We start from the raw sequence: 16,658 nt of genomic DNA on the forward strand, positions 1-16,658 counted from the left end.
CATATTGGGATATGGGAAACATTCGAACATGTTACACTTGCAGGCGGCCTGAGAAGCGCAGTTCGAGAAACTTCGCTGCTAATCTGTGCTAATCAGGAGTGCTAAAAAGTCATCCGTCATCCTAATGATTCTTGCAAAGTTTCGGTGATTCTATTTTACATGTATCACCGTTATCTTTACAATAACACTTTTACTTCAGAAAGGCGAATGGAAATATACAGCAACTTCAAACAAAACGACGGTAGTCTCTGTTAACGTACTCTCGAAGCCAGTTGGCGAAGAGGAGGATGCTGAGCCAATAAGTATCAAGTCTTGGTTCGGAGGCGACAACAATACCCTTGCATCTGGTTTAGACGCACAGACGTCTGTCTTTGCACAGGTTGGTATACTCTCTTTTGTTTCAGACGAACACGGAATGAACAGAATATCAATGATATTATCGTCATCATCATCATTCATCATCTTACAGCTTTGGGTTATAGTAGTCATAAGTAGAAAGGTAAGCTGGACTGCTAAACACACAGCTGTCAGTATATTAGAGAAATAATTACAATTGTTTCTCTCATAGTTTGATTTTAATTATTTCTCTTATATACCGAATACGATGTATCAAAATACACATTATCGTCGGGGCAAGAAAGCACCGAAATTGCCGTTTTCTCCCCTGACCTTCTACATGCATTACAACCTGGTCAGTCAGTATTAGGCAGGAGGTCAAGGTTCACGGGAGTCTCTGGTCGCATCGAATTCCCATTCTATTATGTTGTTTTGCACTCTAAGGCATTGAGAGTCATTGCCTCTATATAGTATAGAACCACAAACCATCATCCGTCACAATACAACGGGGCCGGATACTTTTTCAGGGGGACATTTTCTACTTCTACGCCTTCATTAGGCCTATTTGTATGATTTGTATTATCAGACTCCATAAATGCTAATATAGATTGCATTTCCTTTCTAAGGTGTCCAGGGGTTATACCCCTGTCATTGGCTTAAAGGTTACTGCAGCTATTTCAGGCCGTAGTTTTGACGGACTGTTGCAAACTCTTCATGTGGATCTCCAAGACAAGGGCTTTGGTAAGTACTGAAAAGAAATGAAAATGTGTTCGACTAACATAATACTTTTGCAGTTAAACCGCTAATATGACTCTGTCATTCACTGCATTACGCTGAAATACGACAGCTGCTGATATCTTATATGCACCATGGCTGGCAGAACCCTTGGGCTACTCATGCAACTACATGTATATAAAGCAAAGTGGTCGTCGGAAATGTCAGGTTTCCATCTCAAAAAATGGCCGGCAAAACTCCTCTGCTTACTGACACCACGCCAACAGTAAGGCGCCATTTTTCTCCCGAAACATGACCGGAAGAACCTCTCGGCCTACTGCCGATCAACACCACTCCAAAAGTGAGGGACAGCCTAATCAACAAGCTTCCGAAACTATGGCCGGCGGAGTCCCTCATCCTACTGATACAATTCTGATGGTGTGTGAGGACAGATGCACGATAGATTTCCTCTCTGCATATCATTGAAGTAGTTAATTACCATTGCATTGTTTCCTTCAGCTATACTTGTCTGATATCTTCCAGGCATTGACCTTGAAGCAAACGATGGCATCTATTCACTTGAGTTCGGGAGGTCCCTGCTTAACGCGAGGGGTCGCTACAGTGTCACCATACTTGTTGATAATCCCGAGAACACGGGCGAGATTGCCGAGTACAGCAAGGCGTCTAGTGCTCCAATCATCGGAACAGGTAGGAAAATTGTCGTAAATCTGCTGAACAAAAGTTGTTACCAGGGACAGTTATTTTCACATGGCGAATGTTTGTTTTCCTAGAAAATGAGACTTGCCCGGGAAGACTTGCGAAGTACAGTATATGAAGGTCTATTGAAACCAGATTTGAGATACTTCAGTGTATAAGTGTACATCCCAGTTCATATTGTCATGATAAGGATGATCTCAACGTGTTTGGCAAAGGGCAAGAGGTGCCTCTCCCCAGAACTTTCTTTTGTTCCCCATGAATGAAAGAGACTCTCAAGGAGTTTGCAGACATTCAGCATGTCGGTAAAACGTTTCAGCTTATTGAAACATATCTATTTGACAATAGGCTGAGAGATAGAGTTTCTAATAGCACAACAACTTTGGACAATTCCTTTTTCAACAGGCCCAACTGAACCTGTGACCACGTACCAAACGGTTGGGCCAATACAGCGCGTTGCGAGCGTTGGTGAACTGAGAGTCGAAGAACCATCTTCCCCCACTCCAACGGATGTCCTACCCCCACCACGGATAAGAAACCTGCAACTTGTCCTCCTTGATACCAAAAAGGTCAAGGTGACCCTGAACTGGACTGCTGTTGGTGACGACGTCAGCCAAAGTAGCAGTAAGTGAAATGCTGTTGTTTGCTATTATATTCAATGTACAGTGTGTTTCAAGAAAAGGAAACCGAGATTAATTTGTTATTTTTCTTGGACATGGCTGAATATTTTGGAAATTGGCAACCACCATTTATTACCTAATGATGTCTTTCTTATGACACCAAGAAATCCAATTTTCTGTCGGTGATGACTGAGCACAAAGCAGTTCAATCAACCATGTCAGAACTGGTCTTCCACCATATTTACCGCAGCGTAACTCCGACAAAGAAGAAAGACCAGTGTGTCCTCAGCAACATTTTCATTCATTGATTTAACATCTGGGTACTTATTCCTGTCTCAACCTAACCCCAGTGTCCTTCGACATGCCCCTCATTTCTTTCAACACAAACTTCAGCTCTGGTTCTCATTGCTCTCAATGCATTTCGGATTACGCCCCTCTGTCCTCTTAAGGTCTCAACTGCAGCGAAGGTTCTGGCACATGGGTCATTAAAATCATGTTGGGGCGACTTGTTAACTTGGTTCTCAAGATGTCCCCATAACAAAATCACAGGGGGTGAGGTCAGGGGATATTGGTGGCCACTCAATCTCATGGTTGATTGCACCAAATGCATCTGCTACTTGCTGGAGGCTTCCAGTCCTCAATCACTATTTTACCACAAACACACGCTGCTCAATTGTAAGTTGCATTTTGCTGTTGTGAGAAAATGAGCAACCTTTCCAACTTTTAAGGAGTGTGCAATGAAAAAAAACATGCAGAGGATTGCATAATTTGGAGGCCGAACAAATGCCCTGCACTGGGCAAACAAGGTTCGATCATTACCAAAACATCTATCTATTCGTGCTCAGTCAACTGTGAGGGTAAATTGGATTTCTAGTTGTCATGAGAAAGAGGACATCATTAGGAAATAAATACCGTACCCGGTATGTACCGGGTCCGTTCACCGTTTTCTGTTGGCCTGCAGTAATCTGTACTACTAAATTTTCCACAAGTTCTATGGTTCACCAGAGTCCCTATACGTTTTTGGTTGGTAACACCTAATAAATAAAATGACAGCACTGCACTCAATGTAATAAAGATGTTGTCAATAAGATATGCTAATGCCAACTTGGGATCAAGGCCGCCCGGTCGATACCGGGTGCGGGCCAGGGGTAAGGTACACTGCTAAAACCCTGTGGTAGCGAAAGAGTTAATCTCGGTTTCCTCTTTATTGAAACACCCCGTAAATGTGGAAAAGAACTGAATGCTATGTTAAATGTATAAAAATGTAAAAAATATGACACATACAACCATATGAATAACAAAAATGAAAGAAAGATATAGCGCATACTTCCATGGTGAGCAGCCTGGTCATTAGCCAATTGAATAGGCTCCGGTCCACTGTACACCTTGAAGTGGGACAGGCCAGGCCGGTCTGTCTGGTCATGATCATTTGATATCACTGATGAGTTTGTTGCAAAACTCTATCTTGGACCTAAGTAGACATTTCAATCGTGCGCAGATGACGGAACTGTAACATCAGCGGTCGCCTGGACATTGAACGGAAGACTGCAATCTAGGCAATCTGATCAACGTCAATTCATTTAATCGTAAATGGTGCTCCTTTCTTCAGACATGACCTATGACCTCCGCATTGGAACCTTCGAAGAGATCAGTGAACGATTTGAGAACAGTTCTCGGATCTATTTAGAAGGAACCCCGAAAAATGCTGGTAACGAAGAGAAGCATAAGATAGACATGACTGACTACAGCAAGACCGCAACATACTTCTTAGCTATCCGTGCAATCGATGAAGTGGGAAACGAGGGCGATCCATCAAACATCATCAGCCTTTCCATGACTCTTCCAACCAAGTTTTCAAATGGGGATGTGATTGCAATTGCAAACGAACCTTCGCCTTCGACACTGCTCATCATACTCATTTGTGTGGGTATTGGCGCTGTCATTTGTATTGCAGTGGTCGTTGGGGTTGTCTGTTACTGCAGGAAGAAGAAGACACCTCCAACAGACCAGTCGGAAGGTGTCATCAACCTTGGGCTGGAAGAATCAAACTCAAACCCACCGCAAATTGTGTGTGATGTTTACCATGTGGGACAGCAGGTGCCAAGACCGAGCTCACCGCAGGCTTTCTATGGAGGACAGGGGGCAGCAGCTTCTAATTACGATAATGTCGGGCTGGAAGGACTCGAACCACCACCACTGTATAATTCCTATGACAACATGGGTATCAATGTTCAAGAGTTAAGAAGGAAATATGAAGGGCTATAGACCAGATACAGCGTCGCAAAGCCTCCGAAACGCCAACGCGAACGCCTATCGCATTGTCAGGCATCTCGATCACGAATAATGTCTACCAACTTGTGATTGTAAAATGTGCCTCGACACAGAAACCTTATTTTCTATCATCCCCGAAAAACCAAATGTTTATGATAAAAGATTAGAAGAGATCAGAGGAAGTCAAAGTTGAAGGCCGTTGGGGACAAATTGAGCAAGGCATCAGCTAACTCTAGTTTTAAGTATGATAAGGACAAACTGTCGAATCTTGTATCACGCGTTTCTATTCAAAAAGGAGGAGAAATATACTATATTTTGTAATTGTTTATTTGTTTATGCTTTCTCTGAGATATCCTATGCACGCACAACGAAATACTCTAGATTCGGATTTCTAACATCTCTCGGTGCGAACCTATGCGACCGACACATATTAGGCTTAGGCCAAGCCCACCAGATAGATATCACAAAGGATTTATCCATTGTATTCAACATCAACAGACAGCTGAGAGTTATGCTGGCATTGTGTTAATTCCAATCACTATTCATTGGACGATAACGATGTAGGTAAGTTCATGATTGACAGATTGGGTCAATGGTGGTCTGGGTTTTTTTCGCCTTCGAAGTACGTCCCCTTTCTTTCTGTGCGTCCGTCACACTGAACTGCCCCGACCATGCATACTTATCATGTAGGCCGTCCCAACCAGTGTTGTTAGAACTCCGAAGCTAGCGTATATCGCTAATGTATCTGTCACCAAAGATAGACCACTTTACTTAATGCTTTCTTCACCACTTTCATCAGCAACATATCCTTCCGGCTCCGACACGTCCACCATAGGCGTGATTCATATTGCATGCTGTCGCATATCAAGAAAGTAAGTACCCAGAACAGTAAAGTGCGTTTTTATTAAGTTTAAACAGTCAAAGATGAGGCGATTCTAAAGCAAATTGATTTTGAATTGGTGGACATTTGAAACCTAACCTAATGTTCGCTCTTTACTCCAAGAGATCAGCAAGGTTTGGAAGAAATTAATTTGTGTATCTTCAATTAATTGAAATAAAACTAAAAGTATGATTATCAGATCTAAAATATTTTTCAACTTGCCTAATAAAGTATTTTAATTGCCTGTACGTAAGTAAGCAATATTTTGCGAGGAGTATCGGGATACTTTAATTCAGCAATAAAACTGTCAAGAGAAACTGATACAATTTTCAATTACTGTATGCTGGGATAATACCGCCATTTCATTGCATCTATCAAATAAAATTGCCAGTTTTTAGGCTTGTCTATTCGAAGGAATGGATGGCTGTGTTAATTGGAAAACATGAACAAATTCACTCAACTAGATGATCAATTTATTCTAGGCACGATGCTAAAATGGCACATGTAAACACATGTAACAAAACGCCTTTTGCGCGGATAACACCGGTTTTTCTGTGGTTGAGATAGGAGTTAAGAACAGAGGGCGTCAGTAATTCTGTAGTTCATTATCCGTAACTTCAGACTCTGGATGCCCTAAAAATAAGTTGCCATTTGAAATACATAGTAAATAGAATGCTACAGGTATGACGCGAACATTTAGATGTTCTTGGAGTTTTACTGACCCTTAGTTTCTTAATATCGAATTGAACATCATAACTTTCTAACCCGTCAGATAATGAGCAATCTACAATTTTGTTCTGGTTTTATTAAATTAACCAATATCTATATATTCCAACCAATTGTATTTTAGTGTCAAACTAGAATTGCCAGTGACCATGATCGAGTAACAAAAACATGAAATAAATTGAAACGGTATCATCTGATTTGCTGGCATCATGTCCTTTTCCATGAATAATCGCATTCTCTGAAGGGAAACACTTCAATTTCTCCGAGACGAATTTTGATAACGGAGTTTCGCAAAAAGTGTCGGAGAATGTTTGAGGCAAACGGCGAAAGGAACATTGTGATCGATATGATTACTTTTCTCAAACAAGTTGATACCTTTGATAGCTTTCTCTTGATATCATAGATCGCCAAAAACTTGACAGATACACTGTAATGTACATATCATGTAAACTTCTGTGACTAATAAAAGGAATGCATAGTCCTCTAGTACACTCTATCTCTTGTAGTGTTAGACAGTAGCCGGGGATTAATCCATAGAGATCGGTGTCATGGGACTGATAGATTCAAGGTCATATTCAATATATAGAGGATAAGTGAGTTTATTTCTGATGAAGCCTTGTGAAAAATTTTCAAGATACGTTCGATATAATCTGCTCGAGAACACAATCACTGGATAATATTTTATTAATTGACGTCATCGATCCAAGTCATCAGAAATACTCATTTATTTTTCTCTCCTCAGCATTTACCGGAGGCTCGAGGATCGAGCGCAGACCAAACATCAGTTTCTTATCTGTTGTAAGCGGAACACTCACGCACGGCAACGCTCACATATACTACACCTTCTTACTCAAATGCCTTTATATTTCATCCTCCTCCTACTATTGTAAATTCATCTCAATAAAATTATAAAGCATATTTTAATCTTATCTTGATAATATAGTGTGCTATACTAACAACCTTTTGCATAAATTGATTCCTAGCAAAGAGGTACGATTCTTGCAGGCGCCCCTTTCTGCTATATATCATCAAAGGATCTCCTCGGGGAACTCTTGTAAAATGACCATACATTATGCCTGAGGTTTTTGTTCTGACTCATGCCCCAAGATCAACAAGGTCAAATGGCATAATTTGCCTGTAAGCTCTTGTACAATATGGCATGTCCTTTAAGCAATTTTCTCAGATTCTCTGCTCTAGGTCAGGTGACCTCAGGAAAACTGTGGTGGATACCGGTGGAAAAAAAGCTGTTTACCGGAAAGTGAGGTGGTGTCAAAGGCCTATCATAAGGCTACATCTTATGAACAATGCAAGCAAGAATCATATGCTTAGGTCATGAGCTTCTAATGGGAATCATGTGATTGCCTACTTGGACCACATCCTGTTGATGATGTCACAATTGTATACTAATACTGTACAAAGGAGTAACACATGCATGTCATAGATAATCCAGTGTCATAAGTCTTACTTCCACTACATATTTTAAACCCGGTGTAACTAGATCCGGAGGCTCTCCGGATGTAAATAAACCCGGATATTTCTTGGTTCGTGTTCCACTACTGGCTTGCATATATACTTGGTGACAGATATTTTCCAGCATGCGCCGTGCGCAGTTGTATTAAGCGATCGGCGTGCCACCTATTGCCGAATCTATACAACTTTTATCTCCTGTGTTATTAGTATTCCACTACAGCAAACTCCGGTGCCGATCTGGAACTGCGTGCGTAACCCACCGATGATCGTCGGGTATAATAAACCCGGTGTTAATAGCTCCGGGCCTATTTAACCAGGAGATCCGCTAGTGGAATCAGAATAAACTCGGGCGCACCCCACCGATGATCGTCGGGTATAATAAACCCGGTGTTAATAGCTCCGGGCCTATTTAACCAGGAGATCCGCTAGTGGAATCAGAATAAACTCGGGCGCACAGCGGAGTTTTCTGTAGTGGAAGTTCCACTATTATATCAGGTGCAGGGTTTTGATCTGCCACCTTAGACTGGGTTTATATAGGTGTCATGTTGTCATTTTGTCTTGGTATACATCTGGGTTCAGGATTCTGCGCACTGACTTGTTACTGTCTGTGAAGTTCCTGCGGATGGTCTGTTACTGGTTTCTGCATGGAAGATAGCTTTGCATTCTCTTTAAAATCAGTGGGGGAAGTGGTGATGAAACTGTCGGGTCAGAAGATTCCAGTGATTTTCAAGACGTGCAAGTTTTCATTGGGCTATTTCATGTCATGAAAAACAAGTGTGATCACATTAGAAACATGACATGTCACAATGGTATGGGTGTCATGGTGTAAAGTGAATCCTATGTTTAGAGCGCGTGTTGAAAATGACTCAATCTTTCTTTATATCATGCATGACAAATGACGTCACACTGTCGGACGTCACACACGACAGTTTGACCTATGTAAACCCGGTGTAATGTTTTTGAGTGTTTCTATTTTTGAGTGTTTCCCCTCATTGTTTGGGAACGCTAAAAGATAGATTGACAAGTTTTTCTGTGTTTCCCCCTATTGAAAAGTCATGGTCTCTCTAGCTGCCTATTGTTTGGAAACACTGACACATGGGAAACAACCACAGATGTTACACCGGCCGTTCATGTCAACATTCAAACACCTTACTCATTTCATTCATCTTCATTTGCCGTACAGCCCTGTGCGAGCAGATAGTCCATGGACCATTTCATTCCTTCATTACATTGGAGTTTTTAGTCCTTGAAAGTGAGCTCATGTACGTCGTCCTCCTTGTCGGTCATACGTAGGTACGTTCGACGACAATTATGGCACATTTGCTCGGGACCGGGACTGGAAATTTCAAACTTGATGTGGGGGATGTCTCATGACAACATGACATACCAATTAAGGGTTGACCACAGGTACCGCCATTTCGGCTAGAACTTGAAATCATAAAGCAATTAGAAGTCCTTCAAAATGTAATAAATGCTCATATAAAACCCTGGAGGCTGTTGTCTGAAAAACAAAGAACAGATTCCATCCCTTGAAATGAGCGTTTTGAAAGAGTTCGAATTGCTCTAGGATTTGGAGGTCTAGCCAAAATTGCGGTAGCTATGGTCAACCCTTAAACAGTTTAATCCATGACCATTAACATTGCGGTCTGACCTACATTCTGGGCTTTCAATGTCTTATTATATTGATGAAAACCTAGGGTGAGGTATCATTACCTACTTATCAACCTAATGTCATCCATCTTGGCCAATATTCAATGAAAAATAACCGAAATAGGATACCAGCAGTAGCTGAGAACATCATCTATTCACTCTTGTGTAATATGCTAACCCACGTGAGCACAATGTCCCCTGGGCATTTTACTATAATATCCTGTGTCCAATAGGGAATTAATCAAGATCAACTAAATTGTCAAAAAATCCAAACACAAACTACTGAGGGGCATTTCTATCTCCTCCCTGTTGTCTGCTAACCCTCTCTCTGGCTACATGAGAAGAAGGTCTATTTTCACTAACTTGTTTACAAAGAGGACTGCTGGAATACAATCCGTTTGCAGCAAGCAAGCTGTAGACTGACATTTACATGAGCGCTTTATTCTTGTGATTTTGGCATTGTGATGCATTAACCATTAAATTCAGGCAGCAAACGCGATTTTTCAGTCTACGGCTAGAAAATGAGCAAATTCTTGCACCATTTCACAGTTTACTCTCGTGTAACCCCATACTACAACACCAAGTGCAATTAACAATAGACCCTCTCTATACAAAGCATCCTTAAGACGGACAAATGCTTCACTTGAAAAAGAAAAATGTCCTTATTATATGGATAATTGAATGAGAATGAACCATTTTGGACCAACATCAGTGTCTTTTTAGAATATGCTGACTTAGGTTTCCTAATAGGGGTTCTATTATGTATTATTTGTGGTGCAAAAATTCACCACTGCTGCCACCTATGGAAAGCAGAACTACATTTCCAGCATGCCCCAAATGTACACAAGTTCGGGAGCGGACCTGACCTTTCAACGACTGCTGAAGCCTGCAATGCACCTGACCAATGCTTTCTTGCACAACCTTTCTGAGAGTAATATGATGTAATGATGGCTGCTAAGAACACATTCCCAGACTGGAATATTTTGCGCTCAGAAATCGGCAGGGGTGTTGCTGTTGCAGGTGTGGCCATGCAGTTGGGTAAACTTGGACTAGAGACACATTTGCAGTGTTCTCCACAAGGCTATTTGTCAGGGTGGCCCACCCTACCTTGGCAGCTCACCACCCTACCTTGGAAGAGCCACCCTACCTTCCTCTAGAACTTTGTAGAGGGTTCCCATAGGGCCACCCTACCTCAAATTGCTGGCCACCCTACCTTGTCTTGCACACTGCTAAAACGTCATGAAAGTCAAGGGTATCACCCTACCTTGAGCAAACCCTGTGGAGAACATTGATTTGACATTAATATTATCCCTGTCATTTTCAAAAAAGCGTAATTATCTAACTTATGTGATGCGACAGGCAGCTTCAGATGTTTGTCAAACCAAGTTGCTTTCAACCAAGTTTGCCTTGATTCCTGGAACATGTTTGACGTATTATGGCGTCCATGTATGCATGTTTGGTTCCAGCGGATTAAGGCAAACTACAGGGTGACCCAGAATTATTTTCCTTTGAACAATAGAATTGTATTGTGTATCCATTGTGTGAGGGAAAATAATTCTGGGCCACCCTGTAGTTCAACCAACTTCTCCCTAATCCTAACACTTCCTGTGTAGGTTCGCTAAAATTCTGATCAAAGAAAGTATTGCAGTTCCTCAGTGTATCTATCATCATTCCAGGGGGCAGTCTCGTCTTGGAGTCATTCTCTGCTGCACTTTTTTTTCAACTTGGTAACAACAGTCTTCTCAGTCGTGAACAGTCCCCAATTCTCGCAGCATTTTAGTTGTGTAGCTCGTTGCTACTGTTAGGTCCTTCAAAATCCAAGAAAAAAGAAACGCCATTGTCTCTCATTCCCTCAGCTGACTGACCTACTTTTTGCCAAAAAAGGAAAAAAATTTCCGCTGATGGAAAAGTAGGTCGCAGCTTTGCCAATTATCGGTAGTTGTTAGCTTTCTATGAATCTTTTTATTTGTGAAATTAGGAATTAGGTTTAAACAGAAGTTGTTTGGCACATTTTGGATATAATCGTTGTATTAAGGCTTAAACGAAGATTTTTTTCCATTTAGAAGGTACACGTGTATTTAGTGATTTTGTTTTTTCATTGGAAACTCTTTAGGGTCCGAGATTGCCATTGTGGATTTAGTCAAAGTGTTCATAAATGTTTTTTGTGCATCATTTTGGGGCTCAGGAACACAAACAACCAATTTGATTTCTTTGAAGTTCGGTTTTAATTAATCCTTGCTTGCCAACAGTGGAAATGAAAGATGAGTCTGATCAGATTAACCAGTTTCCACATGTCGCCTGACTACTTCCCTGATTGCCACCTAATTCATATCGGGTGCATGGAATGAATGACTACATGTAATCAACATCTAACTACCATACATTACACAACTACCATACATTACATTTGACCTATATTCATGTCATGGTAATTAGATATGCCATATACATGGCAAATCTAATTACCATACCTATCATTTGACCTAATTCATATCATGGGGATATGATGTGATGAACATGCTTGAAACGAACATCTAAGTACCATACATTTCATTTGACCTATTAATGCCATGGGTACATAAAATGACCACGAATTACATCATCATACATTGATATGACCTACATTTCAACTGGTCACATGCATACCTTGATTATGGGTGAGCAATCGGAAATAGTCACTTCCTGATTTTTAGCACATGCATAGGTTTTTCTTGTCTGGCTGGCAATGATCTTCTTTGAGGGTCAGAAAGGTTAACTCATAACTCATAGGCACATATTTGGTATTTTGTCCTGAAATCTCAACCAAGTTAATATACTCCTGTTGCAGCTTGGTAATGCAACCAACTTTCCAGGTGTGATTAGGCCAAGGCAGAGACAGTTTCTAGGCCTACCATTAGCAATGTCTGTGGGTAGAGGTGATCTCAATGGCCACTTGCCCTTTGATCGAACATATCATTCGTGACTATTTGCAAAAAAGATCTGTTCGAATTGAAATTTTCAATTATTTTATTGTAAAATTTACTTCAAGTTTATTTACTTATTTTAAAAACCAATAATCGCTCTTATTTTGTGTGCCATTGCAGGGTATTGAATTCCTCATTCTTTGAGATTGCTGATGTTATCCCTCCACCCCTACCAGCCGCGTTCACAACCATGAATGCCTTGTTGGCCACTTTGCAAGCCCTACACATCTTCTGGACTTATCTGATTTTCCGTGTGATTTTCACGCGCGTCATTCTCAATGCACGTATGAGTTTTCCATTATGCTTTAATATTTATCTATGTCAGAAATAATCACAACACCACCATGTTTGTTATAGTTTGTTTGGAATGAAGATAAATTTAGATTGTCAGTTGAAAACTTGGGGAATCTTGTGAAAATGAGAGCAAAATGTGTCGCAATGTGCAGGTCTTCTTTTTGAGTATACGTCTTCAGAAGAATGCGTCATCAAACAGCTCAAATGACCGATGTTATTATAAACCAAGCTGCTGGCTGTCCAGTCAGGGTATTAATAAACAGAGAAACAGAGAAACGAAGAAATCGAGAACTTCCCATATCGAGTAGTTTGGCCTTAAAACCTATGTCTATAATGAACGGCGTGAAAATAGACTAATATGCTAGCACAGAAGGCCCTTCTAGTATGCTAATTCCACATTGCAGACAGAGTGATTGTGCATTTCTGGAGGTGTATAATATGTCCAGTGCAGAAGTTAAGACCGTTTATTTACTGGTTGGATAGGAGAATGAAACCATTCAGTTATTAAGAGAAGTGTCAGTAAAATGGTTCCCATCTGCGTCCCTTCTCAAAGCACCGATGTACACCTGGCACGGCGAAGTTGCACCCCCACTTCATATCTCATTTCAGCCTTGTTGAGTATTCAGCATAGTCCAGTCTCAATTAGCAAAGTCTGTATTTTAGATCTACCCGGTGTAACAGTAGATCGTAGTCCGACGTGAGAAATAAAGCATTTCATCTCCGATATTCTCGACTCTGTTGCCCTGCCAGACGCTACCCGCCTTACGAAACAAGCCTCGTCCCAAGGACCAAACAAGCAGGAGGGACGAGGTTACCAGGTCTAAAATTGCCCAACTAAAGTCTTGGTTGATTGGTTTTTAGTTGTTGTTTTCTTGGTTTTAATAACCTAATACACAGTCAAAACTGTCCAAGCTAGGTCAGGATTTGCTACATGGCTATACGCCCCTTAATTGTTTTGAATTGATGCTACTTCATTTTGAACAAAACAAAATGGCTGTCGGCACACAAGTACTGATTTTGTGTAGCAATGCATTGGGAGACGAGGCCTAACTAGTCGATGGGGGAAGTTCTCGATTTCTTCGTTTCTTTGTTTCTCTGTTTATTAATACCCGTTTGGACTACCCTGGTTACCGCAGCAGACGACCAGTCGCCAGGTTAGTTTTCTCGCTAAATAAAGATACAATGATACTGCGAAAAAAAAGTCAGTGATTGGCCAATGGTCCTTTAACAAGCACTATGTGTTTGTGTTCACACTGTTGCATAGAAATTTCTTATGAGCACGACAATAATTTTATTTTCACCGAACTCATTTATGTCGCACAGGTCATCAAGTTTGTATGATGCATTCACATCAAAAGATAACTTCGTGGAAGTTGAAAATTACACTTTGGTTCAGCCAGGCAATCAGCGTCATGACTATATTCCATTTCCGGTGGCAGGCCCAGGCTTAAAGCTGGTGGGTTGGGCCTCTTGGAGCTTTCTTTGACGGATGAGAATACATCAGCTGCAACAACATAGCAGTCTGAGGTGAAAAGGCTGATGACGTTGATTGCCTGGATGAAGAAAAGAAACTTCTTGACCAGCTCCAGCCAGTAGCTGCAGGAATACGTTTAGTTCACAATCTGTTTATGAATGAAACGAAGACAGAGTTGAGCCATGTATACCTCGCAGAAGTAACAGAGCTAGACCCCCTTGGCAAGGATCTCCATGGCAATGAGAGCTAGCGAAAGAACAAGACCCTGGGCCCCCTGCTGTGCATCGCCACAGAAGTCACAGCCCGCTGTATACAGGGGCAACGTATCATTCCACTCACTACGAAAACCCTGGAGCCGGCGAACCAATTCCCTTGAAGACAAGATTCCGTCTCTACAGTGGCTACTGTGTATTCATCATTCTCTACATAACAGCAACAACTGGGCAATAACTTGTGTTATACTTAACAAGCTGAGGAAAAACGCAAAGGACTGATAGCGGTTGCGAGTTGTCATTTTACTACGTAACTGCAGCACACAGAATATTAAAAGCAATAGCCCGTGTGCTCATTAGTTTGTTACGGATTCAAGTAATTACATGTAGGTGTCTTTCTGTGTGTATTTTCAAGCTTGTTATCGTCCATGTCACTGTTGCCGTATGCCCTTCGAACATCCATATGACTGAATGGGTATCATGATCAGGAAGGAAGTACCGTTGTACGAATAAAACTTCATGAAACTTTTCATCGCGTCATCGCGTCATCCAACGTTCATCTCGATCACTTATATCGACGTGGGAGCAGCAACAAAGTCTGCTACTAGCTTACATGTAATTAAGTAAAAGTTGGTCTAAATGAACCAAGTAGACACGTCTTCAAGTTGTCAATCAATCAGCCAGTTATCAATCAATCAATGTCAAATATCTTCACAAAATAATCGCAATTAGAAGATTTTGCACGGTACAAGACATCAGTGTTCCGTTCGCTGATCACGCTTGAGTGTAAAAACGTACTGATGCAGTCTAACTTAGATCTTACATGCTCCGTGAGTTTCCCTTTATAAATGACATCAGCGTCCGCAGTTCGCAGGAAGTACAGTGTCCGAGCTTCTTTAAAATTACCAGACACAAATTAACAGACTCCTTTGTTCAGGAGTGATTAGTGTGGTCAATGTGGTATTTCTTGCATTACAGGAAGGAAGACTCCATTGACAATGTTATTTGTAGTGCAGGGATAGCGCAGGAGGTTATTGCCGGCTACCACACTTTTTTTCGTCCCCATGTGCGCTACCAGGGAACTACATGTGCATTGCTTGAAATGCACGCGATATATTACAAGGCCACTCATTAATGAAGACATAGGGATTTTCTTTTCACCAATCAAATAGCCTATTTATTCATCTGTGAAAATGTCATGGCCTTTATGTCCGTATTCCGAATGTAAAAGTGTACAGAAGAGTTACCGCCCCACAATGGAATCTGGTTTCGTCGAACGCTGGTGGTACGTAGCCGACAGACACCATCCGGGGATAGCATGTTCACACTTACTTCATAATGATAATAAGACTTCTTTCACTAGTGGAAGGATTTTTCTGATTTATCCGTCATTTCTCCGACTTTTCTCCGACTTTATCCAAAAAAGTCGGATTTCCATAAAACTGTGAAAAAAGCTCGGTCGTCCCAAAGTAGGCCATTAAAAAGATCAAGAGCCTCAATTGAATGTGGTTATGAGGTGTGATGCAAACACCCAGTGTAACTCAAAGTGTGAATACTAATTAGCTCCTCTCCTTGGACCCTGGGTTGCGCCCCTCCATGTTTAAGCAGGGGAGACTCATGAAAATAGGCCTATTTTGATAGCATAAAGAATGAAATGGCCAGGGCCATTGTGCTCACCTCATGTGGAGGAAAGATGGATAAAGAGCATGGTATTGTGTCATGTAGTGTTAGGTTTGATGTAGGTCCAAGCAATTACAATTTCCCCAAAATGGCCAATTTACAGTACATTCGACCTCTGTGACCTTCAAAAGTAGGTCAAATCAAAGAAGACCCGGGTGACATATTGAATGGTTGTTAGAATTAGATGTACCTATGATATAAAATTGGTGCCAATCGGGCAAGTCATTACTAGGAATAATGGCATTTTGAAGAATTTAGGATTTGGCCCCCTCCCTGGAGGCCAAACGGCAAATCAGATCGCACCAAACTTCGGTACCTGAGATCACCTGACCAAGGGGTACATGTGTACTTAATTTGTGATCAATAGTCATTGCAGTTAAGAAACGTGCCATAGTCACGGCCTGACGGCGAATTTACGCCATTTGACCTCTGTGACCTTGACAAGAAGGTCAAATTAAAAACCTGTGTGACATATACTGTATGGTGGTAAGATGTACCCATGATATCAAATCGGTGGCAATCGGGCAAGAAGTTAAGGAATAATCACATTTTTAAGGTTTTTGGATTTTGCCCCCTGGTGGTCAAGTGGTGAATCACATTGGACCAAACTTCGGTCCCTGAGATTACCTGACTAAGGGGTAAATGTGTACCAAA

General features: G+C 41.3%; 1 protein-coding gene across 5 annotated transcripts in view; it reads left to right on the forward strand.

Moving 5' to 3' along the window:
* Positions 1 to 7,179, forward strand: part of LOC135488759 (calcium-activated chloride channel regulator 4A-like) — a 28,618-nt gene extending 21,439 nt beyond the window's left edge. For 2 of the 5 annotated variants that reach the window (XM_064773547.1, XM_064773548.1), the window contains 5 exons: positions 200 to 379; positions 963 to 1,077; positions 1,594 to 1,758; positions 2,170 to 2,388; positions 3,994 to 7,179. In XM_064773547.1, the coding sequence (XP_064629617.1) occupies positions 200 to 379; positions 963 to 1,077; positions 1,594 to 1,758; positions 2,170 to 2,388; positions 3,994 to 4,649 (1,335 nt within the window). In that variant the 3' untranslated portion in view covers positions 4,650 to 7,179. The remainder of the gene's footprint in view (positions 1 to 199; positions 380 to 962; positions 1,078 to 1,593; positions 1,759 to 2,169; positions 2,389 to 3,993) is intronic. The other 3 variants (XR_010447045.1, XR_010447043.1, XR_010447044.1) reach the window with 3 other exon arrangements.
* Positions 7,180 to 16,658: the final 9,479 nt, after the last annotated feature.

The sequence above is a fragment of the Lineus longissimus genome, chromosome 5 (assembly GCF_910592395.1).
Source record: "Lineus longissimus chromosome 5, tnLinLong1.2, whole genome shotgun sequence".
Classification (NCBI taxonomy): Eukaryota; Metazoa; Nemertea; class Pilidiophora; order Heteronemertea; family Lineidae; genus Lineus; species Lineus longissimus.